General features: G+C 33.5%; 1 protein-coding gene across 1 annotated transcript in view; it reads right to left on the reverse strand.

The window, feature by feature from the left end:
• Positions 1-27,564, reverse strand: part of CARPB (Carbonic anhydrase-related protein B) — a 335,706-nt gene that overhangs the window by 28,061 nt on the left and 280,081 nt on the right. Inside the window, exons 7-8 of the mRNA XM_089632140.1 lie at positions 8,329-8,395; positions 2,068-2,222 (exon numbers count right to left, since the gene is read on the reverse strand). Coding sequence (XP_089488266.1) covers positions 2,068-2,222; positions 8,329-8,395 — 222 coding nt within the window. The remainder of the gene's footprint in view (positions 1-2,067; positions 2,223-8,328; positions 8,396-27,564) is intronic.

A 27,564-nucleotide genomic window follows, 5' to 3' on the forward strand; every position in this document is an offset into this window, starting at 1 on the left:
TTGAAATCGGGCGCATGTTTACCTGGAGGAAATCATTGCTTTTTCATTTAGACATGGTAATGTTACCTGTGGTAATCACATATACCAATAATGCTGTCAGATGGCGAAAAAACGGTCGCGTAATAATAACTACACAGCAGAACTTGTTCAATAATAAACTATTCTTTTGTAAATTTGATAACAATACTATTGAATACATAAAAGAAAACCAAAAATTCAAATGGAGTTCTTCAAATTAAACTTTATAACAATAAATTTAGAGAGAAAATCATCATGTTTACGTGTAAAATTAACTGATAATGTTAATGAAAACATTATTTTAAAACAAATTTGAGGTGAATATTACACAATGCGTCGCAGTGAAAATAATTAATTGCGTTTTTAATATGTACATGAATAGATTAGATTTCTATGTTACGATCATCTCGTTAATTTATTTCGTATATTGCGTTATATCTCTACCCAAAACAACATAGAGATAAGTACCACGACGTCTTGCTATAATATATTATTATATAACGTAACATCTTCTATTACTCCATGTAAGCTTTTCTATAATTTTGTCTGTGAATGGTTCAATTTGATCGTATCCCGTGCTTAAAAATTGACTGTTAATGCTTTAAATTAAAATGAAATGAACCCGCGTTGGTACACATGTAATATAGATTCTTGAAACACCAAAATAATAAAAAATAAACTGTTAATGCTTTAAATTAAAATGAAATGAACCCGCGTTGGTACTCATGTAATATAGATTCTTGAAACACCAAAAAAAAATACTTTACCAAAACTTGAAAAGGTATTTTTTTATGTGTTTTTTAATTTCAACAAAAACAAAATACTTACAAAGAAACAAAAAAAACTTTTTGTTGTTGTTGAAAAAAATGAGATAGTTCAAAGGTTTGTATTTAATCGGCTCTTTATATTACTGTAAGTGAATTCTTGAAATGCTCAGCATACCATGGACTGCCGGGCGTAATAATCTATTATTTCTGAAAGAATAGATAGGATGTTACTTGTCTGCCCGCAATGAGTCTAAGCCGCCTACGTCGCTCATAAAACTGAGTAGTTGAACCTGAAAAAGCTCAATGGAAAGGCAGGAGAAGCAGCTGCAGCTCACCATTACTGATCAAGTATCACAGGAAAACACGGAGAAAATAAGATTCTTAATAAATTAGCTACATTTTTTATCAGTAAGTTTTCTCCATGCAGGGCCGGGCCTAAGCCAAACGGCGCGGCGCCTGCTGCCACTGAAAACCTCAAGGGCGCTGTATTAGGTGTTAGATATTATCAGCGCCTTGGTTCTTTGACTCCTTAGTGCCTTGGCAAGTCAGAGATCGGAGTGGGCTGCTCCAATTGCACCTGCACAGGGCCGGCCCTGCACATGGTTCCTGAATGTGAGTGCAGGTCTGTGAGGAGTAGAGAGCCTGCTTCATCAGAACTATTGGATCTGGGGCCACGAACCTCAGTGTCGTACAATGTACACAATGACAGATCATTACCATAAAACAATTTTCTAAAAAAAACAAATGCCAACCGTGCAATAACTTCGTACAAACATATGTAAGAATAAAACAGTAAATAGTTTTGAAAAACTACAATAAAACAGCAAAAACCAAGAAAAAATTGAGTATGCGTTAAGTGAAGTCAAGAGTGAAAATAATAGATTTGAAATTTCTGAAAAATATGTCTAAAATCTCGCGACTACAGTGCATGTTATGCAGTTGAAACATTTGCACGTGGAGTTGGGAAAATAATAAGTTGATTCTTTGAAAAGGAATATGGAAAGTTTCAGGGGTTTTCAATAGACGGGGATTGATATTGATTTTGGCCAAATGGTTAACTATGATTCTGAAAAGAAATTTAATGTCATTATTTCATGTTTCTAATTAATTTGAAATATACTAGGCGTGTTTTATAGTCCGTATGCAGTGGGGACAATCCATTTCTATAGGTTAATGCCCGATTTGTCTCTGTACACTTTTGAACTGATTCGATCTTTGATGACGTGAATGCAAGAATTAAAGTTAGGCTGGAATCTGACGCCGTCTTTGCTCGACTGCTTACCTGCTGCTTTGTGATGTAGATGGGCTTGTTGATGATGATCCACGTGACGGTCTCGTGGCACGCAGGCGCCGTGGTGGAGCCGTCGTACGTCATGTAGTAGTCTGTGTCCGGCATCAGGCCTCGGATGGACAGTCTATTCACCGGCATCTCGTTACCTAAACAATAACAATACACTGTAATGAACTTAATGATATAATATTTAAAGTCTCAGAAGGATGTAACTGCTGATAAAAATAATACCCTTGAACTCACTGACTTAGCCATACCATTCTTATGGGTTTTCGACCTTGCGATGATGAAAATAATGTTGTTGTATTTTTACAAGAATCTTATCTACGAGTATTATTCTCTTTTTTTCCACACAAAACTGTGGGGGATGGATTGAACCCCCTAAACCCCCGACTCTCATTCTTAGAGTTGAACTTACTGCGCCATATTATGTTGCGCTTGATATAACTTACTTTGGAATTTACTTTACATACTGATCCCTAATAAATCAACTCCATCATTTTTTCCACCGTGACAACCATAACACTTACTATTCTTATAACTTACACTAGCGCGATTTCACTGACCTATGTACAATACATATGTATTGTCTTTCCCATATTTTCAAAACTTCTCCGTCCTATATCAAGGCAAAAATAATTGTCAATATAACTGATTCCGTTTTATGTTTGTAAAATTATATGTAATTATTGTTCTGATACGTTTGTCTGTATAATGTTTGTAAATGTTATATGTATATTATGTTTATGAAAGCTCTACGGGCATCCCATATATAAATAAATACCTTGTTTATGTTAATTCAAATAAAGAGATATCAAAATAATAAAGAGCTTATAATTATGTTGCGTTTTTTGATAATACATGTCTTTCTAGTTAGATCGAATTAAAATTTTTAGACAGCACATAAATAATTAATTGCGTCACTATTTTCTTAAATTTTCAGCTGCGTATTACAAGTAAAAAGCTGTTAATTAATTGAAACCGTTTAAAACCCTGAATGCGGTAAAAAATTAAAATGTGTTTTCGTTCATTGTCAATACGAGAAATGATTCGCTCTGAAAGAGGCATGAAATAAAACCGTAGTGGTATTATGTAAAAATTGAAAATAATCCCATTATTTGGAGCGTGCTTCGGAAGAGTACAATTTAAATTTCAAAGGGAACGGCTTTTAGCATTTTGCATCACAACGAAAAATCACACAGAGATAATAGTATTGTCTTCCATTTGCAAATTCCACAAACCAGAGAGAAACGCGTTAAGTATTGACATTTTATTAGGAAAATAACAAGAGTAGGTTCCATCAGAACGTCCTTTGTTCACACAACAATTGTTAAAATAGCTAAAAGCAATCTGTATTCAATCTGTCCACTCTCCAGTTGCTATGGTACATGTTCCCCAGTAGGTAAGCGTATCTACTATTTACAGCCAGCTTCAATCATGATTGTTAGATTGATTCTACCTTGTAATACCGATAGTTATAATTCCCATGTTAAAAAAATAATCATAATTACAACAACTGGTTCCCAATTCTGTACAGTACCTTCCGAATGAATTCCATCGTTTAAAATCCATCCAGGGCATTTTCAACACCACGAAAGCCACTTTTACGCATGTTTCTTTCTTCTTTGTTTTATGACAGCCACAAATTGCTCGAAACCAGTTGATCTATATCACCCAATTTGGGAATGTTGTGAGGCCGAATGTAAGGGAAGTGTCTTTCGTCTCTCCCCGGGGTAAAACCGTGAAGGTCAGCTAATATGTGATTTTATTGTTTTTAATTCGTTTGCCCATCCCAGGGTGGCTATGCCTTTTGGGTCTAGAGCCAGGGAGCTTACCAATCTTCCACACTGATTTTAAAAGAAAATTTCTATAGGCACTATATTTAAATACCCAACCTAACTGAAAAAATATTTATTGGAATCAAAAGTTACAGCAGAAATCTAATTCGGATACGTGCCAGTTTATTTTAGTTTATGTGTTACAAATTATACAAATTAGGCCATTAAAGAAATTGATTTTAAACTATTTTAGAGGCAATTTAGGAAATTATTTGGGAGTAAATTATGCGCACCACGTATGGGGGTACTATTGATAAATTTATTGATTCCATTTATAGAATTGAGCATAATCTATACCAGCAGTCTGTTGAATCTTACAAATTAGAGTAGCGTTGGTAACGTAGTTTTAGTGTTTTGTTTTATATGTAGTGTTGTTCTAATTTCTATTTTATTTTATGTTACTCTCACTTTTATGTAAAAGCATTCTTAGGCGTATAAATAAATAAATACATAATTATTAAAATATATATTTTGCCCTACGTACTACGTGGGAACACATATTTTTCGTACAAAAATTCTAAATTTCGAACCAAAAAACACTTCTTATACAATGTTAAATTGTTAATTTTATATTTCACTATACTTACATAGTTAGTTGAGCAAGATTTTTTATAATCATTACTAATAACTTACAAAAAATTTAAAAAGTAGGCTATAAAATCATAAAAAAACGTTTTATTTAAAGTCCTTTATTTTATAATTTAAAACAGAAATAAACGAAAGGAAATGCTTCAATTTGTCCAAAGCGTATTTTTAGGAATTCATAGACGAATTCGTAGTAAAGATTAATCTAAAGTAATTATTTCAGATTTGAGCTTTGCCTTAGAAAGTAGGTATACGAAACGTTAAAAGTGCCCAGTTTTTTCGGAAGAAAATTTACCAAACTGTCATTTTGTTTGGACATTATCTTCGCTGGTTGTAGCGCAGGCTGTACATTCATAGATAAACTAGCCAGAATTCCAAATCAATCGCAGAACACATTGGCGTGGGGTGTTTTTAAAAATCAATTTGCCATTAATGCCGCTCGCTGGGAATACTTTTTACTGTAAACACACAATGGAGCGGGCAGTGGTAGTGAGCACTAAAAAACCAAATCAACTATTATTCGGTCATTTGTCCGGAGAAAAACCAACACAGCATCGCGCAATCATCATAATTCATTATTCAAAGCGTTTAAAATCTCAAAGTTTGGTTTATCGCTAATTATGTGAACGTTGGATTGGGATAATAATTTATTTATTTATTTATTAACGCCCTTTTTGGGGGCTTTTACAAGAGAATATTAAGAAAATTACATTATTTATCGTACATAACTGAATTGCTTCATTAACAACATTTAACATTTCTTTACACATAAATTGAAGATTTCCACTGACTTGGTATAATTGTTTCTCTCCAACAAGTATTTTGTGCAAAGAGGAATACATATGGTAGTTGGTCCTAGAATTTCTGCACTAAACTAAATCCTGACTTCTAGCATTACGTTGTGGAATCCGAAAGCTTATCAATTCTAGCAATACCTGACTATCAAATAAATCATTTAGAATTTTATATTGAAATACCAAGTTAATGAAAATTCTTCTGTCTGACAATTTCAGCATATTCATATAATTTAACAGAGTGTTATAGTTCAACATAATTGCTGGAATACCCATTTTAAAATTTATAAAACGTAAGAATTTGTTTTGTATTCTTTCAACAGCTTGTACATGTATATTATAATGTGGGTTCCAGACAGGAGATTTGTACTCGAGTTGATAATATTTATTATTCAAAAATTAGTAAAAAAGCGGAAGCATTCAAAGATGAAATCATTTTAAGACATTTGTTTAATATGAATGTTAAAAAAAATGTCGTGAGATAATTTCATATAATAAAAAACCTGTTTTATTTATGAAAAAATTCATCCCCAAAATGTAGGTTGTTTTATTTTGTTAATTTGGGCACAACTATTAAAACTTTTACCGATTAGCAATATTTAAATAAAGCACATTTTTTGGCTCAGAAGCAATTTTAATAAAAAATAATAACTTTGTATACGCCGCTACTTAATCAAAAGAATTGATATAATTTATAACCTGTAATTTTTCGTCAGATTTATCTAGTAGTGATAGTAATTTAAATGTAAATTAGTAAAATAGTAATTTAATTTATAGTAATTTAAATGTAAATTTATGACCTGTTTTATGATAATTTTTATTATTTCATATACATAAATATTTTTTTATGTTAATACCACACAAGAGATCCAACGACTACAAACCGTGTGGAGCCAGTGAGACTATGGCATCCCCGATTGGGGTATTTTGCAAGGCTGAAGGTAGTGGGCAGGGAATAGAGATGAAGAGGAGGAAGGTCGGGGAGTACCTGGCTATTCAGATCTGGTCACCAAATACGGCTGAAGCAATTTCAAGCAACATTTCAATTCTGAAGGTGGTCTTACACCAGTACGATACTGTGAGTACCTTCGACTCTGAAACTTACCGCAAGTAGACTATATAAAATTTAAAATGAATAAATTAGGAAATAACACAAAAAAATCAAATAAAATTTACTTGCGCTCCCCGGGATTTGAACCCATGATTTTCGGCTTGCTCGACCACGGAAGCAGTTACAAAATTGTTTTTCTGTAATAACGGCAAAGCAATCCCCGCTCATTGTAATACTTTTGTCTATTGGTATTTATTTGTCCATACATGTTTGTCTATTCCTAATTTTTATCATTTTCATTATTCCTTATAGTAAAAAGAAACAATTGGTTTTTAAAATTGTCGATTTTTAAGATTAAATAGTGTTGCATGCAAAGTTATTTATTTATATTTAAATCACAATGACCCCAGAAAGTGAATTTTCAATTATTGAAAAACATAAGTAAACTAAAATATGTATGATGGGCAAAGCAAAGTATTCAAGAGTCGCCCTTGTCATTCCTAGTATATTGTACCTCAGCGTGTAACATTGGGATTCGGCCGAAATCACGCACATAACGATAAAGTTGAAAATCCCGCTTAATTCCAGCCGCCTGTTTTGATTTATGCAAAAAAATCCCCAAAATGCAATTATTGAATGTTATTTTTGAAGTTTGGACACTAATATCAAAATGTTCTCCGATTTGTTACATTGTACCTGCAATAAAACTACATCCAAAAAGGGGTGCGTAGAAAGGAGATTTTCCACCCTTTCCACAAATTTTTTTATAGGTGAATAAAAAATAGGTAGGTAATAAAACTCATCAAAAAACATTCGACTATAGGCCAAGGCCAAGATATGTTCCACTTGCAGTATTTAATTAAATATTCTAATATAGTTCTCAACGATCAAATTTTCAAACCAAAAATATTTAATTTATGAATCTAATATAGTTCTCAACGATAGAATTTTCAAACAAAAGTATTTAATTAAAGAATCTAATATAATTCTTAACAATCAAATTTTCAAAAAAAGTATATAATTAAAGAATCTAATATAGTTCTCAACGATCAAATTTTCAAACTAAAAACAATGGATTTTGCGTAACTTCGCATTATTGTTTGATTTTATTGGGTAATCTTATATCTTCCATGACCAGTTATGGGGTGCCCTTGTGGTAACTTTTTCGTTGCAGGACGAAATGTAAGTGAGAAGTTGACAGGTTATTGATTATCGGTCATGAAACATCACGGCAGTCAGCTTTACCGTCTGATGGCTTAACTTGGAAGTTTCTATTAATCGTGCAATGTCCTAGTAGGGTAAAAGTCTTCTCCTGGGGAGGCAATAAAGAAGCGTAAAGTATCAAATAATTTAACGTGCACGGTTGACGTTTCTCTTTGGTTGTGTATTTCCATTCCTTTGATTTTCAAGGTTCCGTTTTTATCTTGATCAGCATTATTTGGGCAATTTTGAATCTCTTGATGCGGTTTGATATTATTTTGTAATGAATCTTGGGAGACTGGCTGGTCAAAGGATATTACACATTGGCAGTTTCTATCCTTATGTAGAGTTGGAGAATTGTCTGAAAGTTTTTTTGGATATGATTTCAGGGGTTCAGTCTACTAAATTTGGCTTTAAAACTGTCTCAGGCATTGGTTGAACATTGCATATATTTGGTTGAAATTCAGAAATATATGAAGCGTTTAGGTAATGCTGTATGGTAGATGTACGCACATGGGCATTGGGCACTTTTGGGTCGTCGGACCAGATGGTTGTAGTGTTTTCGGCTTCCTCAAGTGCTGACTAGTTTGAATCAAATAGATTCTTTACTTTTCAGATAGCAGATTTTGACAAAAGTAATTTTACCGATAACACGACGTGACGTGACGGTTTGGGGTCAATGCAAACGGAATATTTATACTGAAAAATAGATGGATTTACTACGCATGTTCAAACTGATAAAATATAAACTGTCGATTTCCCGAAAATAAATAAAATATCTTACCTCCGTAACGTATCTTCTCCAGCTGGTCCGTTAATATTCTTAGCTCAGCATTTGATAAGTCGCCAAGCTGAAATTAAAAAAATGAGGAATAAGAATTTCTTTTCGTGAAATCGTAATGGAAGAACCATAGAGAATTTTGTAACATTGTTTTTTATCCTCATTCGGCAAGATGATTATTTTCAAACTCAGCAAAAGGCACCCACAGTAACATTATACGAATTTTTTTATTTAAATTCAAGTTTAAGTCACGCATTTATGGACAAACATAAACGTGATACAAGTAGGAAACAGTGAGTACCGCGCAAGAGTCTCAACTGTTCCAAACCGGCTGGAGCCAGTGATTCTATGGCAAACTTAATTAGGGTATGTTGTGGCTGTAGGTAGTGGGAAAGAAAAAAGGGGGACCTGGTCGTTAAAATTTGGTCTCACTAAACACGGCTTAAGCCATTTCAAGCTCTCTCAAAACTCTGTCATTGTATTGAACTAAAAATCCGCCATCTTTTGAATTTTTTTTTTTTTATTAAATATCAAAATAATATACATAATATCATAATATTAAACTCTACAATAAAATACCACTCTCACTCAAAAACCTCAACATTATAACATTTAAATCTCAAATAAAAAGCTGGATACTTAATATAGGGAGATCTGAAAATGAAAATAAACTGATATCAAACACAGACTAAAACCGAATCTACTAAACTGAACTATACAAAAAAACACTATCTTACTTATTTTAAAATTATTTAAAAAAAAATAGTAAAAATTATACTACATGATATATGTTTATAATTAAATTCATATGTTACTATGTTGTAATATTAATTTCTTATAATTAAATTATAATATGTAAATGACATCCTCAGCACGGGAGATCCCAGTGAGGATATCATTATCTCTATATGTTACTAAGAAAAGAAGAGAATAAATCATTTTTATTATTATTATTATTTCATTTGTTTTAATCATTTTGCTTCTATCCACGATAAGGGTGCTGTGTCTTCCACAGATATCTTATCGAGCAGAGGGTCCATTGATGTGTATTGGACCAAATAATGATTCCATATTCACCAGGTAACTAATAGAAAGACCCTCTGCGCGGCGGGAGAAGCCTCCAAAGCGGAGGAGCGTTTGATCTGTTCTATTAATACGGAAATAATTATAATGCTACGTTCTCCAGCAGCGTCTTGTAAGTAGATTAAATAATTCAATCCAATTTTTGTTTCAATTACTTCTCGTCCTATTCGTAGCACATTGTATAATTTAAAAAAAAAACAAGTTTTCACTGATGTATTTATTTATTTATTTACTAAGGCATTGCAAAGCGCATTATGATATAAGTGATAAGGTATACATATAAATTTATTTTTTAAATTAACCCCACACAGGAGTCCTTGAGGAAAATCATTTCCCTCAGGGCCTACGTCATCTTTTGGGATGCTGTGTAGAGGGTATGTTTTAAGGAAAGGAAAGATAAGAAGTTTTGCGAAGGTAAAAGGTATAAGGGTTGTGTAAGAATCTAAGGATCAGTGTTTTCATGAGTGACAGACATATGAATATATCCCTCCCTCTGCGACGCAAGGCGATGGGGCGAAAAAAATAGTAGTAAATTAGTTTTAATATGTCAGCAAGGAATCTTAAAAAAATGTCTTAAATATGTAATTGGATATATAAAAACTTCATATAATGTTTATTCAGGTGATTTATCTTCTTTGTGATACCACACAACAGTCCCAACTGCCCGGAGCCAGTTTAACTGCGCATCTTGATTTCGAGAAATGTCGTGAGAAAGTGTTCTACAAGGAGGTTGGAATGTACCTGGTTATTCAGAGCTTGCGACAAAACACAGTTAAAAACCATTTCAAGAAATTCAACGTTTCAATTATGAATGGTGACTTCTCACCAAACATATAAATATATGATGTGAAAATTATTAGTGAAATTTTACAACCTATAAACCATAATGACTCACAACACTCCCCAACTCTGATGACAACAACAAAGTATGTTCAACGTTAAAAATTATCGATGATACACTACAGATAAATATTTCTAAAATATATAGGCTTGGCGTAAGAAAAACTGACAAGATCAGGCCAATAAAAGTAGAACTCCAAGATTCATATCAAGCTAAGCAAATAATCATAAATAAATATAAACTGAAAAATGGCATCAAAGTTAAACAAGATCTCACGGAGCTGCAAAGGAAACAAATGACGGATGTTTGGAAAGAGTTTGAAACGAGAAAAGCGGAAGGGGAAACAAACATAACAATTAAGTACATAAACTCTGTTCCAAAAATAATAAAAAACGTGCCAAAAAACTTAAACAGCACCTAAAATTGTTTGGGTACTACCAAAATGTCCGCGGAATGAGAACTAAATTACAACATCTTAAAATAACTTCTCCCACATTCCCACATGATATTTTGTTATTAACAGAAACATGGTTAAATGAGGACATCAATTCATCGGAATTAGGTCTCAATAAATACAACATCTATTGTCTTGACCGTGACCCCATTACAAGCAACAAATCAAAAGGAGGAGGTGTAATGGTGTGCATATCTAAAAACATTTCATCTAAAAAATTGCCAGTTAAACACAAAAGCGTTGAACAGATGTTTGTAATGCTAAATATTTCATCCACAAAAATCATTATCGCTTGTACTTATATTCCACCAATGTCAGATCTGCAAATATACAAGAACCACATCGAGGATGTAGAAACACTAAAATATAAATATCCTAAAGCCAAATTTATAATTGTAGGCGACTACAATCTTCCGAAAATCGACTGGTCTTTCGATAAGAACAATGAAGTGATTATTAACGAAACAGAAGTGCAGTGTGTCAAATCTAAGGAAATGCTTGATATGTCTTTTTTCCTAGGACTAAAACAGTTAAATAAAGTGCATAATTCTTATAACCGAATGCTTGACCTAGTATTTTCTAGTGACTTAAGTACAGTGGTAGGACAATCGGATGAATTGTTGTTACCTTTAGACCAACACCATCCCGCGTTAGATATTATTATCACAAATGAGTCTAGAAAATTGCAGAAATTAAAAACTTCATCGTACAATTTTAAAAAAGCTGACTACCCAAATATAATTGATTATCTTGACCATATAGACTGGTCATTTCTAGAAGATGAAAACAATATTGTGAATCAAGTCCAACAATTTTATTCAATCCTAAACACTTCAAAAGAACGTCATGTTCCAAAAGTTAATTTTATTGCATCCCTTTACCCTACATGGTTTTCAAAAGAATTAAAAGAATTGATTTATACTAAAAAACAAACTCACCGAATATATAAGCAATCTAGAAACGTCGATGATTATATAATGTTTACTAACATAAGAAAGCAGTGCAAAGAATTGTCTAAAAAATGTTATAATGATTATATTAGTTTAATAGAAATGGAGGTTCATGATAATGTTAAAAAATTGTGGAACTTTTCTAATGCTCAGCGTAAAAATGATGGTAGTTTACCAAATATTATGTATCTGAATAACAATTGTGCGGATAATACCGAAGGCATTGTCAATCTTTTTGCAGATTTATTCAAAAGTATTTATGATGATAATATTACCGATAATGAAATCCCAAATGATATATCACTTGAAGAATCACTTAACCTAAACCATTGTTTTATTGAAATAAACGCTATAGAAAAGGCTATAAAAGCATTAGATACTAATAAATCCGCTGGACCGGATGGTTTCCCTCCAATATATTTAAAATCTTGTGTTCGCAGTTTGACTTATCCATTATTTTTACTATTTAATAAGTCTTTGTCGTCAGGGTGTTTTCCAAAACAGTGGAAAAAAAGCTATCTTACGCCTATTCATAAAAAGGGAGATAAAAGCGATGTATCGAACTACAGACCAATATGTATATTGTCCGCTATTCCCAAACTATTTGAATCGTTAGTCCTAGATGTAATATGTAAACAAATTAATAATATTATTGTACCCAACCAGCATGGCTTTATCACAGGTAAATCCACCCTAAGTAACTTGATCATATACGAAAATTACATAACTGATTCTCTTGCCTTGAAGCATCAAGTGGATTCAATATATACTGATTTTTCCAAAGCATTTGACAAAGTTATGCGACATATCCTTGTACAAAAATTAAGTATGTTGGGTATCAAGGGTAATCTGTTAAGTTGGATTGAAAGTTATCTTAGTAAAAGAGAGCTATGTGTCAAAATAAAATCTGTGGAATCTTACATTTTCGAAGCCACAAGTGGGGTCCCTCAGGGGTCTCACCTGGGACCAATTCTTTTTTTGTTATTTATTAATGATATTGTTAGCATATTTAAAGATGTAGAAGTTCTTCTTTTCGCAGATGATTTGAAAATATATAAAACAATACGCAGTTTAGACGATTGTTATACTTTGCAACTTAATTTAAATAAACTATATCGTTGGTGCATCATCAACTCTCTGTTTCTTAATATTAAAAAATGTCAGGTCATTCGTTTTTGTAAAATACGAAATCATACAATTTATGAATATTCGTTTAATAATGTAAAATTGACAGCTGTCACTCAAATCAGGGACTTGGGTGTTATATTTGATGAACAGTTAACATTCAATCCGCATATAAATGAAATCACAAATAAAGCCCTAAAAATGCTTGGGTTTATATGTAGAACCGCATGTGACTTCAAGTCACTAGAATGTTTGAACACACTGTACACATCTTTAGTAAGAAGTCAAGTAGAGTATAATTCGCCTATTTGGTCCCCGTTTTATAAAGTACATTCCAACAATATTGAAAGGGTACAACACAAATTTTTAAGATTTATTAACTTTAAACTAAATATTCCAATCCAAAATATAAATTATATCCAACTCATGCATCAACTAAATTTGATTACGCTATCAGATAGGCGAATTATCTCCGACCTTGTTCTACTAAATAAAATTATTAATTATAGAATCGACAGCCCTGAAATTCTTGCCACAATAAAATTATTTGTACCTTCCAAAAATACGAGACAAAATTCCACCTTTTTCTGTAACAATTTCAAATCTAATTATCATGCGCACATATCGTTAAATCGAATACAAAATTTTGGTAATAAATTTGGTAATGTTGTTGATATATTTAGAGATTCCGTAGCAGTGCTCAAACAAAATCTACATAAACACTTTGCTGATATGTATGACTTCTCCACTCCATAGTAAAAAACCCATTTTTTAGCTTCTGTTTTTTCACTCTTTTCTTTTATGACTTCTTTTATGACTTTTTAACTTTAATATATATGTTTTAACTTTACAAATTAATATTGTAATTTAAATAACAATTCGAATATGATTTTAAGTCCCTATAAATGCTGATTAATTTCAATCCATTTATTTTTCTAAGTAAGTAAAAAAAGAAAAAAAAAACTGTTCTCCATAATGGTATTCTGTATTATTTGTAAAACATTTATGTACTACAGATATAATAACTATTTTATTTATATATGTACGTAAACTTTTCAATGTCACATAGTTAATGTAATAACACTAATAACAATGTATGTAAAAGCCCAATGGGCGTTTAAATAAATAAATAAACTCAAACACGAGAAATAATTTCTCAATTGAGTTGGGCAATTTTTTGTTAAAAAATTCTAATTTTTTCGCAATCAGCCTCGAAATATCTACATTTGTAAATTATTGTAATGTGTTTATATATTCAATAAAAAAAAAAAAAAAAAAAATGTCTCCCATTCCGGACGGAATAAAAATATTATTAGGTATTTTAATTTCGTATGTGAAAAACTACTGAATTTTTTTCTTCATTACAAACATTGCTATGGAGTTGTTAAAAACAAAAAAACAATTTTAAATTCATAACTGTTTAATTTTACTTCTACCACTTTATCAAATAAGGTTAATTAATTAATAATTTACTTTATATGATACTATGGATGCTTTCCAATTTTCCCCGTTGAGAACTAATTCGTTCTTTATTTACAACCAGCTGTCCATATCCCAAGGGTATGAACATAAACTATTTTAGACATTTCTGTAGGTCTTTTAAAGAAATAAAATTTCGAAAAACATTATTATCATAAGGTTTAGCCAGCGTTAGCAATGTAAGTGTGAAAAATATTTTTTTTACGATTTGATTACATAACATTAATTTTTTCTTCTTCATATAAATATAATATGCATGTATTGTATATATATATATATATAAACGTTCTAGAAAAAAAAATCTGAATGGAAGTGAAAACCTTATCAAAATACAGTTTAGAATAATTAAACACACAAACCTACAGATGCGAATAGCGACTGTGTTTTATATTATGTATTTTAAGATTCTAATCGTATTTAAGAAGCCTTACGGCGGGAATGGAATCTTAAACCACTCAACTCAATGCTAAATTTATGTGACCATCAAGTAATCACGCTTTAGCAACAGTCTATTTATTTGAATTTGGTTCTAAATTGTTTAGCACACTTTGAATAATAAAATTTTGCGCTACAATAGATCGATTGTCAATTATCGACCAGTTTCGTCATCTCTTGGCCGGCTAGTACCAATTAAAAAAAAAAATTGAATGTGAATTGAATCGTCCTTTCCAGGTATTGCAGCCAAACGCGTTAACAACTTCAACAAATGCGGATCAGTTAGGACTGACATTTATTCATTTTAATTGCTGTAATGACAAAAAATTTCAGGGAAATACGTACACATCCGCGTGTGTGGACCTGTGTGTCACCAAAAGTTGATATAATGTATTGTCGCCGAGAAAAAATATATCTGCCGAGTTTGAGCTCGATTAGATCAGCAAGTGTGTTAATTTCCACTTCCAAGTTTCATTCACGAAAATAAGAGTTAAAAAATTATGTTAAGTTTTTTTTTTTTTTTTTTACAGTATTACCGCACAAGAGTCCCAACTGCTCCCGTCTGGAGCCAGTGAGACTATGGCATCCCCAATTGGGGTATGTTGTGAGGCTGAGGGTATTGGGGAGGGGAGGGAGATGGGGAAGAGGAAGGGGAGGAAGTACCTGGCTATTCAGATCTGGTCACCAAACACGGCTAAAGCCATTTCAAGCAACGTTTCAATTCTGAATGGTGGTCTTACACCAGGGCGATACTGAGAGTATCTTCCACTCTTAAGTATTACAATATGACAGTAATCTTCCCGACATGATGTATTCGTGTGATTTTGACGGGATAATCTAACCGTGACTTCGGAAACCTTCATCAACACGTAATCTGAGTGATTCAACTAGTCACTGTATTTGGTGGGTTCCCAAGTGACACGAGACAGCTTCCGTTTCCCCAGGAAGTGGCGAAGGCTGTTCTGGAGACGGCTGGGCGGGGAGGGGGTGACTTAGATGATCACCAGGTGCCAGTAGAAGCCGCTGTAATAAGGTATTTGATTAGGGTGCAGGAAGCTGTGCACCTAAATTAAATTATTTATGCCAGCAAATGACCTGAGCAGTTAGAGTTAATTGTAACCCGGAGAGCATCATCTGCCATAATATTATATATTTACTTACTCTTTACGCCCATTATGGTTATTATAATATTTATTTAACACCCAGGTTGCTTTTACATGTAGGTAGTACAACATAAAGATGGAAGATAATTTTGAAACATGTGAAGATATAATAATAAAAAAAATATATAGAGAAATACAAAAAAATAAAGTGATCAGATAGAAGTGTTGAAATATTTATTTTGTGCGAAGTTTACCAAGTTATAAATTAGCATGTCAATATCACCTAAGTATTGGTTTCCCGTAGTGTAAAACCGCAGTATAAGTGTATAGGGGAAAGGGCAGTGTAGTTGCGTTTAGGTTTGCTGCAGCATAATAGTGTATTTTGTATTGTTATTGACTGTATCTGTAGGTTTATGAGTTGCAGGAGTTAGTAACTGTCGAAATTAAAGTTTAGTATTTTTAAAAAAAGGTAAATCGTTTGTTTCAGGTCAATCTTCAGATGAATGTATTTTTAGAATGAAATACATAGAATATAATTCACACAAGAAATGCGATGTGCGCATGTTTTGTGATCCAAAAGTCTGTCCATTTTTTACATTTCATGTGTAGACTATGTTTACATTAATAAATAAATCTATTTGCTTTATAGATAAGTTATTTCAATTATAATAATAAAATAAACATTTTCTCTTACACACATGTACATAGCACGATTGGGTATAATGTTATATTAAAGTAGAAATGATATGTACTATATGTTATTCAAATATAGTATTTCGTGAACACCTCTATAGGAAGACCTATACGGAGGTGTTCACGTATTTTCGTAGGTAGTATAGTTATGTATTTATTGTGTTATTAAGTTAAAAATACATTATAAATTATTATAAGAAAGACAAAAATTGCTGATTGATGATGTGCAGGTACTGTAAATATTATCTTCACTACATGTATTTACATCACTAACTTAAAAACATAGAGTGAATGTGAAATTCTTACAACTTATTGAAATATGGTCGACAAAAATCGACAGTAAGAATTTTTATATCTAGATTTATTTTTGGTTTACGCGACGATGTGAATATGGAAGGGTAGTAACGGATGCTTTGAAACATTGATTCCATTTGCTACTTCTACTAATGCCAAAAAAGGCTTCTTGTTTATGGTGGATTTAAAAAATAAACATAAAAATTATCACTTGAAAATATTGAAGTGTTTTAAATGTCGATTCAAGCGTGGAAAACATTTAAGGTGAAAAACAATCTCAACAGTCGGAAAATAACTCATCTTTATTAGGAAATACTCATATCTAACTTGTGATAATAACTTAGGAATTAATAGTTAGCGCATACGGACATAACCGACGAGTGAGTAAAACAAAATTTGGTTATTACCAGCATCAAACATTACAAATGGAAATTCAAACACGACATATCAACTAAGTTTGGTTATTACCAGCATTAAACATAACAAATGGAAATTCAAACACGACATATCAACTAAGTTTGGTTATTACCAGCATTAAACATAACAAATGGAAATTCAAACACGACATATCAACTAAGTTTGGTTATTACCAGCATTAAACATTACAAATGGAAATTCAAACACGACATAAGTTTGGTTATTACCAGCATTAAACATTATCAACATTATCATACAATTGGAAATTCAATCACGACATATCAACTAAATTTGGTTATGACGAGCATTAAACATTACAAATGGAAATTCAGCTAATTTCTAACCAGCACTAAACATTACAATTAGAAATTCAAACACGACATATCAACTAAATTTGGTTATTACCAGCATCAAACATTAGAACTGGAAATTCAAACACGAAATATCAACTTTGTTTGGTTATTACCAGCATTAAGTATTAAAATTGGAAATTTATTGGGGACATATCAACTAAGATGGGAAAAATCATAACAAATACATAATACACCAAAATTTCAAAACTTGTATGAAAAAATCTTGATGAAAACACAATCTAACCAATTTTTAATAATTTATAAAACCATACAGGTAAACAAAGTTGATGATATGAATAAATTAAAAATATATGAACCCTCCAATAACAAAAATCAGGATATGTAAAAATACCGATTAATTAATAAAATCGTTACCCACCCCTGATACCCCAAAAATTTTAGATTATAATAGTTGGAAAAATTGTATTTGTCTGAAGATAGCCGTGATAAGCTTCAACCGGTAACGGTCATAAATAAAAAAAAGTGGAAATTTTTTTTTTTAATAAATCAATGTAACCGAATTCCACCACGAAATATTGTATTGTGGTATAAAACACAGAAATATCTTTTTAAAATTATTATCAAAATTAGTCATTAACAAGCCAAAATTTAATTTGCAGATAATAGAAAAAACGTATAATACAATACTGGCTGCAGCATTTCGACAATGTGGCTGATGTTTAGTTGTTGTGCAAAATCGCTAGTAATGAATATTGTATTGAGCTGAGCACTGAGAAGCAGGTATCAGCTACCAGGATAGCAGGATAACAGCGAGGTGAAGGGAGAAGCAGTCGAAGGGAACTCCGAGTGAAGGAACAGCAGGTGAGCGGGGGTATTAATGTGTATAAGTGGAGTACTGCCAACAATCACCGGTTTTTACGAGGCGTTTCGAGCTGGTGCTTTGCTATTCCACACTTTGCGTTACGGAGAGTTTGTAAGACCGTCTAATATTAACATTCCATTACTATTTTATGAGGTTTACCTATAAGTATCACTGAATATTAACGGGTTTTCACCGATTTATCTTGTCACGGTTTGTTACTTGTTTTACTTCGAAACTAAACAAATTACTGTTGGAAATTTTGTAGCTATCCAATTTAGAACTTCGAACCGTTCGAACGTTCGACGAAAGTACTCACTTCTAGAAATTATTTAAGGCACAACTTTAAGTGTAACTCAAAGAAAATAAAAATATTACCAAATTGTGCAGGTAATTGTATGCTGTTTTAAAAAAATTGTAATAAAATTGAATGTTTGCGAAACATAAATAAATATTATAAATTTAAATTTAATCTTTGAAGAAGAAGATAATACTTATAAATCTAAACGATACATGAAACTGAACAAAAAAGAAAAAGTAAAAAAAGGTAACGGTCTCAATTGGGAATCGAAACCAAGATATTTGTATTACCGAGACAACGCTTCTATCCGCTCAGCCATTGCGATCTAATTTTTTTACCACGTTTTTGTCGATCTCATATTTCAAATTCAGAATTAACAATATCGTTTTCAAATAGTTTTCCTATGATAATTTAATTTCTATTGTCTGAGTCATGCTTTGTTTCATGATTTGTTTAGATTTATTAGTATTGTCTTCTTCTTCAATGATTAATGATTGATTAAACTACACTTTAAAAGTTGTTCCCATTAAATTAAATACTGACAGTCTCTCATTAAGGCATTGTATTTAACTGCCTCCAGCGATTCCTTTATAAATAAAATGATATTTTTCTTTCGAACTGTTGAGGACAATGATTATAATATTAAATAATTGCTTCATGCCCTGGATAATAATCTAGGAAGAAGGTAATACTTCATTCGTTTATAATAATATAACTTTATAGTTGTAAGCTGTAATTCTGGGAGTTGCTAATAAATCATTAAACATAATTTTTATTGGTCGTCAACACAACATATTGCAATAATTAATAACTAGCAGATAAAAACCCGCTGACGCGGTTTGAAAACTTCAACGGTCCTTTTTGAAAATCACAGAGGGCGCCACTTCCGTTTACAACAATCCTAACTGTACAGCACTTGAGATAATAATTCTGCCAGATTATTCATTGGTGTGACTTGTGACATTTCTGCATTTTACGTTTAGCTAGCTACACAGAGAAATATTCGTACTGATGATTGATGATTAAACAAAATACTCTAAAACATGTGACTGCATGCCCATTTCCTGATAAAATATTAATAATTCAAAATATATATCTGAAAATGTGTTCATGCAGGTGGCCTTCTCCTAATTAATATAATGGACGAAATGCGAAAACACTATAATTTTTAAGAACATGTGTTCCTACGTCCTCATAACATATTTGACATTTGTGTTTTACTGATAGTTTATTATGAAGCCTGTCAATTCATTCGCTAAAGACCTGATTTTCACAGGACAGCGAATAAATTGACCAGATTTAAAAAAAATAAAAAAATGTATAAGTTTTCTCCGTGTAAAATATAACTAAAATTATGGAGACCTAATTCAAATTAATTCAAGACCTACATTTAACGAGAGTAGGCACCGAGGATAGAAAACCACGTCCTTGACTTCTTCCTTACATGACTTGTCTAATCTCGCAGAAAGTACAGAATGTCATACTGTATACAGGGTGTATCGGCACTAACCCGACAAACTTTAACCAGCTATTCCTTAGCACATTTGGAGTAAAAAATGTTATGGGCACTTTGCTGTCCGGTAGCATTTTTTTTTCAATTAAAAACAAAAAAATTTAAAATTTCCACACTACATCACTGTCATTGGCATTGCGTTTCGTGTTAAACAGCTGTTATAAGCAAGTATGTCAAAAAGCGTCTTCGCTCTTTCGCACACACTAAATAATAATAGTTAAAAATGAGACGAATGGTGCCGTGCTATTTCGTTGTGACTGTAAACGTGCGCCAATATAGGTACACACGTGCATTATTCAACGGAATTCGAATAAAATAATTGCCAGATGGGTTTTCAAACTTTGTCAAAGGGTAAAACAGTGGTGACATGTGGTGAAAATATGAATAGTAAAATTTTTATTAAAAAAAAACGTTACCGGACAGCAAAGTGCACATACGATTTTTTACTCCAAATATGCTAAGGAATAGCTGGTTAAAGTTTGTCGGGTACGTGCCGATACACCCTGTATATTGCATATTCCAAACGGCTTAGAGTATGGTTCAAGCCGTAGCAAACCCTTTTCTGAAACTACAAGCTACGTTATTGCACATAGAAGAAGTGACAGTTATTTATGTGAGCCGTTAATTAGGCGGCAAATTATCCTCTATACCTGACTAAGTGGAGATACGACCCGTATGGTGGCTTCACGTAATGTGTATGTATAATGGATGGGTCAATTTGTAAGTGACTTTCTCACTGAGTGCCGAGCAGTGAGCACTGTGAGCAGTGAGCACACATTGAGGATATTAATATCACAATCTAATTAATGTAAGGGTCCTCTCCACATCACTCGCCCATATTTGATATTCCGTCTGGCAGTAAGTTATTAAACACGCCGAGTTACGCAGAGTATCCGTGTTCGCTGTGCAAGTGGCCACAGTGTTTACATAACCCATCCACCGCCGGCTAACAAATCGTGACTTCTGTATAACCGCGGCCCTTTCGCTCTTCCGCCCTTCCTACCGTCCGCCTTTCCGCCCTCCTTCCGCCTACCCTCATGCGTCACTCTCGGACCTGTCAGTTATTTAATCATGGGGAACACTTCGTAGAAAGGTGACTTGCATACGCAGCCGCTAATCTCGTCGCGGGACTTTTGGTGCGGTGCGTTCGTTTTGTTCAGCTCTCTCTTGTCGAGTGGTAGAATTTAAGAACAGATTTAACACATCGCTTCTCTCCATAATTGATAAGCGCGCAGCCGGTAATCCCGAAAAATAAACACACGGGGCAGGTCCCGGATCTCGGCTTCCGGCGGAAGTAAGGAAGCAGAAGGCTGTGTTGAGCTCCCTGGAAGCGGAACACACGAGGGGCTAAACCTTAAAGTACCTGTTCCAGTAGTTTTACGGGCAGATTGCACAGCTACTGTCATTAGTTAGTAGTTTAATGCCAGGGAGACATGTAGGTCGAGGAGACCGGGGTCCAGTGTCTGTGCGAACTGCGACCAGCGCTCTGACCGGAACGGACTAATGTTACTTTTTGTTTTTATATCCCCGGCTTCTAAATAACTCGGATATGTTTTCAAATTAAACTGTTAATTAATATTGCCATGCGGTAGATTTAGATTTAAAGTCGCGTGTAAAATATAATTATTTTACGAGTACGTTACAATTATTTCAGAAAAGTGGGTTTAAGTATAACTTACCGGTAGTAGTTGAGTTTATAAATGCGTCTATAAAGCTTACTCCTTCACTATGGTACAATTTGGGCTCATTATGATGCTAGTAGGAGCTGGAAGAAATAGAATGTAAGCTATAAGCTATACCCTTTGTACTGTGTATTTTTGTGCTGTATATATTCATAACCCTGAAATGTTAGTCTTACATTGAAAAAAGAAAGTGAAAACATTGTAAATGTGAATTATCTCCTATGAAGGAAATCATTTTTGTTTTTAATGATAAAATAATAATAAAAGGGTATTTTCACTGTTGGTCGAAGAAAAAAAAAACAAAAAAATTGGTATAGTGAAGGTATTACATAATTTTACCATAACGATTAAAATGTGCCATTTTCGTTTAGCCGCCTAAACGAAATGATCGTTTTTTTGTGAATTCGGCGGCGGTGACGTCACGCCGCGCGACTTTAGTGACAGCCGTCTACCAGTCAGTGGCGATTTCTAGGTCATAATGACGTTGTAGCCAGTTGAACCCGTTTCTGAATTTGAGGTTTTAGATCGTTTTTGACAATTAATAATAATTATTATCAATGAAAATATTAAAATTACATATTTTTAATACGAAAATCGTAATCACAAAAATAAACTTTAATCTTCCTCACATTTTTAACGGTATTTATAGTTTGTGGAGATACCCCATTGTTTTGTTCATAGTTCAATTTATAACTCTACAATTTAATACTTCTACAACAACTAATGTTTAATTAAAAGCAAAAGAAAGTGAAAAACAAAAACCACCTGTTGATATTATATTCAAGTCTCGAGAAAATATGGTTGAATTTATTTTTAAAATCTTGTTAAGAACCATCCTGAGGGAAAATTGAAAAGAAAGTTGTCCCGTTTGCGGTGATGGGCTGTAAGTGTGTAAACAGCGAGTTTTAAAAATCCTGTTAGTAATCATCTTGAGTGAAAATTGAGAAGGAAGATGTCGCGTTGGCTGAGATGGGCGGTTAGTGAGTAAACAGTTTGTTTTTAAAATCCTCTCGAGGCAAACTGTAAAGAAAGTTGTCCCGTTGACTGCGATGGGCGATTAGCGAGAACACTATTTAATTTTAGAATCTGTTATTCGTTAATTTTATTTTTGTACATTAGCTCCACACAGGAGGCCCTGGGAAAATTAATTGAGTATGTCATCTTTGGGGATGCTGTGTGGGGGGGTCTTTTTTATTTAAAGGAAGGAGAGAAAGTTCTGGGAAGGAAAAAATATGAGGGATGGGTAGGAATCTGAGGTTCAGTTTGTATAAGAGTGACATGTATGAATTTATCCCTCCTACTGCAGTGCAAAGCGATGAGTCGAAAGAGTCCAGCTGGAAAAGTCTCCCTAAACCAGTCTCTGCCGGTCTGGCCCGCAGAACAGTGGCCAGTCAGACCTAGACAAACTTGATTTCATGAACACGGACACCACTGCAAAGTCACCAAAAGTAGCGAGACCGATGGAAGAGGTGTTGGATATCCAATTATTATTGGTTCCTAGGAAGGCGGTACCCCTTCCCGTTTCCCAAATTAAAATAAATGTTTAGTAACGAAGTTGGCGGAAAATTGAAAGTTATCTATCCATTTGTTTGTGTGATAGGCGATTCGTGTTTAGATACCAACTAGAAGTTAGTAGAAGTGAGGGGAGGGCACAGGTGTGCCTGCGAGAGCGCAGTGCTCGTAAATAGGGAGCCGCGTTAAACGAAGCTTTCTAAAATTCCACGAGTTAAAATTACAACATATCTTTGCTAGTTAACTTCTACACATTTAATGCAGAAAGTGATTAAATTAATTAGACCTAAGTTCTTAGATTCTGCCATGCATATTTTTTGCGAGATGTGATTATGATTGGGAATACGAATTTTTTCAGAATCCGGCCTTTTTCTTACAAAATTTAAAGTCGGAATCCATGCCAATTACTTAGGACGGGTTGTTTCGGAGAATTTGAACAATTCATCAAATTTCAACTCATTTTCGGGATCTGTGAAAGTCCTATTCAAGTTCTGTTATTTTATCATTGTAGGCTAGTTGCTTGACAAAACTGAAATAAAAACAGAACTTGAAAAAATCATTCACAGAACTTGAAAATGAACGTTGAAATTTGATGAATTGTTCAAATTCTCCGAAACAACCCATCCTTAAACAAACTAAAAAAGTTAATGTTAATAAAAACATAAAGCTAATACTTTATAAACTTTTCTTAAAATAAGAACCATAAAAATTCAAGTTTTCATGATTTTAGAGGCAAATTTAGCAGTTTTTAGTGGGTTAATAGTAATTATTAATTATGTTTATATAATAAAGTGTAAAATCGAAACACTGTAAAAAGTAGTTCTTTATTTATATTCTGCATATTTCTTTATCTACTGTAATTTGTAAATTGGATTTAAACACATCAAAAGGCTTTTTTTAATAGTTTTTATAAATAATATTATATTTCAGTATTTTGTTTAATAATTATAATTAACTCACAATAATTGTCTGAGTTTCCTCTAAAAACATGAAAAATCAACTTCTTTAATGACCTGTATTTGATAATATAAAACATAAATAAGTAAAATAGCACCTATCCGTACTAGATATTTGCAACACCTAGCTTAAGATGAAAAAATATTATATTCAGTTTAGAGATTGATGTAATTATACTATTAGTCTTTGAGTTTGGATTGAGTATTTTTACTTCAAATCCAGATTAAAGTTTTATATGAATAAGGCCGCGAAACCGTTCCTCTTAGCAAGTCAAAATAACTAGTAGGATGAAAATAGGATGTCGTTTTGTTAATGCAATATTATGTAATTACAAAACTTAACTAAAACCTAATCAATTTCGGTCGTCATTACCAAAAAATGTATAACCCATTACATTGGCAATTTCCTAACATACTGTTATCTAACGTATTTACTTTATAAGGAATGTTATGTCAATAGGTTACCATTTTTTTTATATTTGTGCTTCGTTAACTGACATCATACTTTATTAGATCCATCGTCACCCTATGTCATTATAATGATTTCTCATGCAATTACATATTTCACATGTGCATTGGCAATAGTACCCCATTTGTAAGATTTTTTGTTAAACCAATAGCTCTAATACAATATAATTCACCTTCTACATTCATTCTTGAATTGTATAATTGAAAAAAAAAAATTACTGATTTCATTTTATCTGGCATTTTCACAATATTGTATTAGCTAAAACCTAGTTAACAACCGTTATGTAAATTGCCATCTCAACACAGGCGTTCCACACCTAGTGAGATGGGCAATACGTCACTTTGTAACTAAATGTAATATTAAAATAAAATTAATAAATAAATAAGGTTCTTTCAATATATTTTTGTGTTGTTTTTGTTAATTTTAAATTTTTTTAACCTAGATACACGTGGTTAAAAAAAAATACAGTGTGTGGCAAGCCTACGCACGACGGAAGTGAAACTTTTAGTATTCTTCTCTCTCTCTTTTCATTTCATTCTCTCTTTTTTCTGTCTATTGACATATTTATAAGTAGCATGTGATAAAAAAATTAAAAGTAATAAAAATGTGGGATTCGAACCCGGGTCCTGCATAACGAATGTCGAACGCTCTGCCTCTAGACCGCGAGGAGAGGTATCTCGCGCGACGAGAACCGCGTATACAACGTGTACTCCTCAATTGACTTGTCCCGCGAAAATTTTCGTTTTCAAACGCGGCAAATGAATAATATCACATAACGTCTCGTTAACGCTTTGTATAGGGTCGAATCGAAGATATATCGGCAGTGTGAAGTCATATCTGTCGTTTTTCAAAATATTTCAGTATATTTGTCCGTTTTGGAAAAGATCTATCGCGTTTTAACAGTCTCAAACCCGTATGGAGTCTGAATTTGAAAAATATTACTAAATTTTGAAAAACTCACTTACGGCTGTGTTTTTTACTAAAAAACTTGTCACGCACGTCTGCGAGGGTAATAAGTCGCGTTATCGGCCTTGATTAGTAATTTTAATGATTCAAAATAAAAATAATTAATCAAAATACCTAGCGACTCTACCGGCTCGATTTGTAAGCTATATTTCGACCAAAATATCATATAGTCAAAATATCTAAAAGTCGCAGAACGAGAGCATTTTATCACTTTTCCTCGTATTAAAAAAATCACAAAAAAAATAGTTAAAAACATCGGTTCTTCACGACGAGAGTCGGGCGCTCTGCCTCTGGACCGCGAAGCTGAGTTTGGAGAGTGACCTAAACTAGGTATATAATATTAGCTAGGCTCCTATTGCGAAATTATCACGGTTTTTCGTGACGGTCATGAGTCGGTTTTACTCCGGTCCTCGAAATTGCATGACGCGCGTAAAGAAGTTTCACTTCAAAATGTAAACCAAAAATTTACGATGTGAACAAACATTAAAAAAATAATACCTGGGAAGTGCAATATTTTTTGCTTTCCGAATAGTTTGAGAATGTTTATTTACAGTCCATATCGATGGTTCCAGGAAGAGATAAACATGTACATTAGTAAATGCTCTAAAATAATGCTAGGAAAATTAGATACTCCGAACTCCCCAACTTCCCGGTGAAAGCAGAGAATGGAGTGGTGAGCCGGTCTCTCTCCTTTGCGGTTTCCCTCGGAGGCGCGGACTCTCCGCGGACAATGCACTTATTCAAATTCCACCCAAAGACAAAGCGCTGAACTTTGTTTTCCCACTCATTCAATTTGGTCAGCCAACAGAGCTAGGGCTGGCACACAGGGGGAGCGGGCGAACACCCGCTGCAGACATATCCGATACAGGAATAAGTCACCACAGGCGCATGGCTCCATAACTCACTCCGGGCGTAACTCCCGCCAATCAAGACAAAAGGCCAGACGTCGCCCAAATTAAATTTGTCACTGGCTATCAAAGCGGCGAACTTTGCGGTCAACTCCCTCCCCTCCCGCCCAGGAGCAGCCGGGAGGGGAGGGAGGGCGATAGACAGACAACTGTACATTATTATGGTCGAGAGACTTCTTTCCCGCCTCTCCCACAGGGCCGCCCAGCCGTGAAATTGGCGGAAAAGGGTTTATTTTATACGTTTATTGGGTCATGAACATGTTGGCCCTAACAATAAATGACCATTTCACGGAAATAAACATATAAAAATCGATTACGTAGGTACTAACATAAAACCAAACCCACCGCAGCTAGACACTGGTGGAGAGAATAAAGATACACAAATCAGTCTTAACGGTTAGGTACCGTGCTCACAAGGTATTTGGTATCGGAAATCAGAGGGTTCGAATTGATTTACAAAAAAACAAATGCATTTAAGAATGATTGTTCCGTTGAACTGCAACAAAACGTAATATTTTTTTCTAGAATGTGTGCAGAAGTAGTGCAATGCAATATATTGAATGGAGGTTATTGGCAAAGTGGAAAGCAGGAGTGGCAGAACAAGATCACCAATACAAGTATATTTCAATATGGGAGGTGGGTGTGGCTACCGCCACTCCGGAAACCGTTCATTGGATAACCAACATCCCTACCATAGGTCACCCCAAGTGGTACGCTACGTTAGATGTCTTAGTAGGAGTGCCCGGGTTCATGGGGTGAGGTTTGTCTAGGTCTTGGCGGTGGATGCGTTTAACCACTTACAGCGTGGCGGATCGGATCGGTAGAGACTGGTTGGTGGAGACTTTTTGACCATTTATCGGGTAACCAACACCTCTGCAATAGGTT

This window comes from Hesperophylax consimilis, chromosome 5, assembly GCF_061612785.1.
Source record: "Hesperophylax consimilis isolate HC1 chromosome 5, BYU_Hcon_1.0, whole genome shotgun sequence".
Classification (NCBI taxonomy): domain Eukaryota; kingdom Metazoa; phylum Arthropoda; class Insecta; order Trichoptera; family Limnephilidae; genus Hesperophylax; species Hesperophylax consimilis.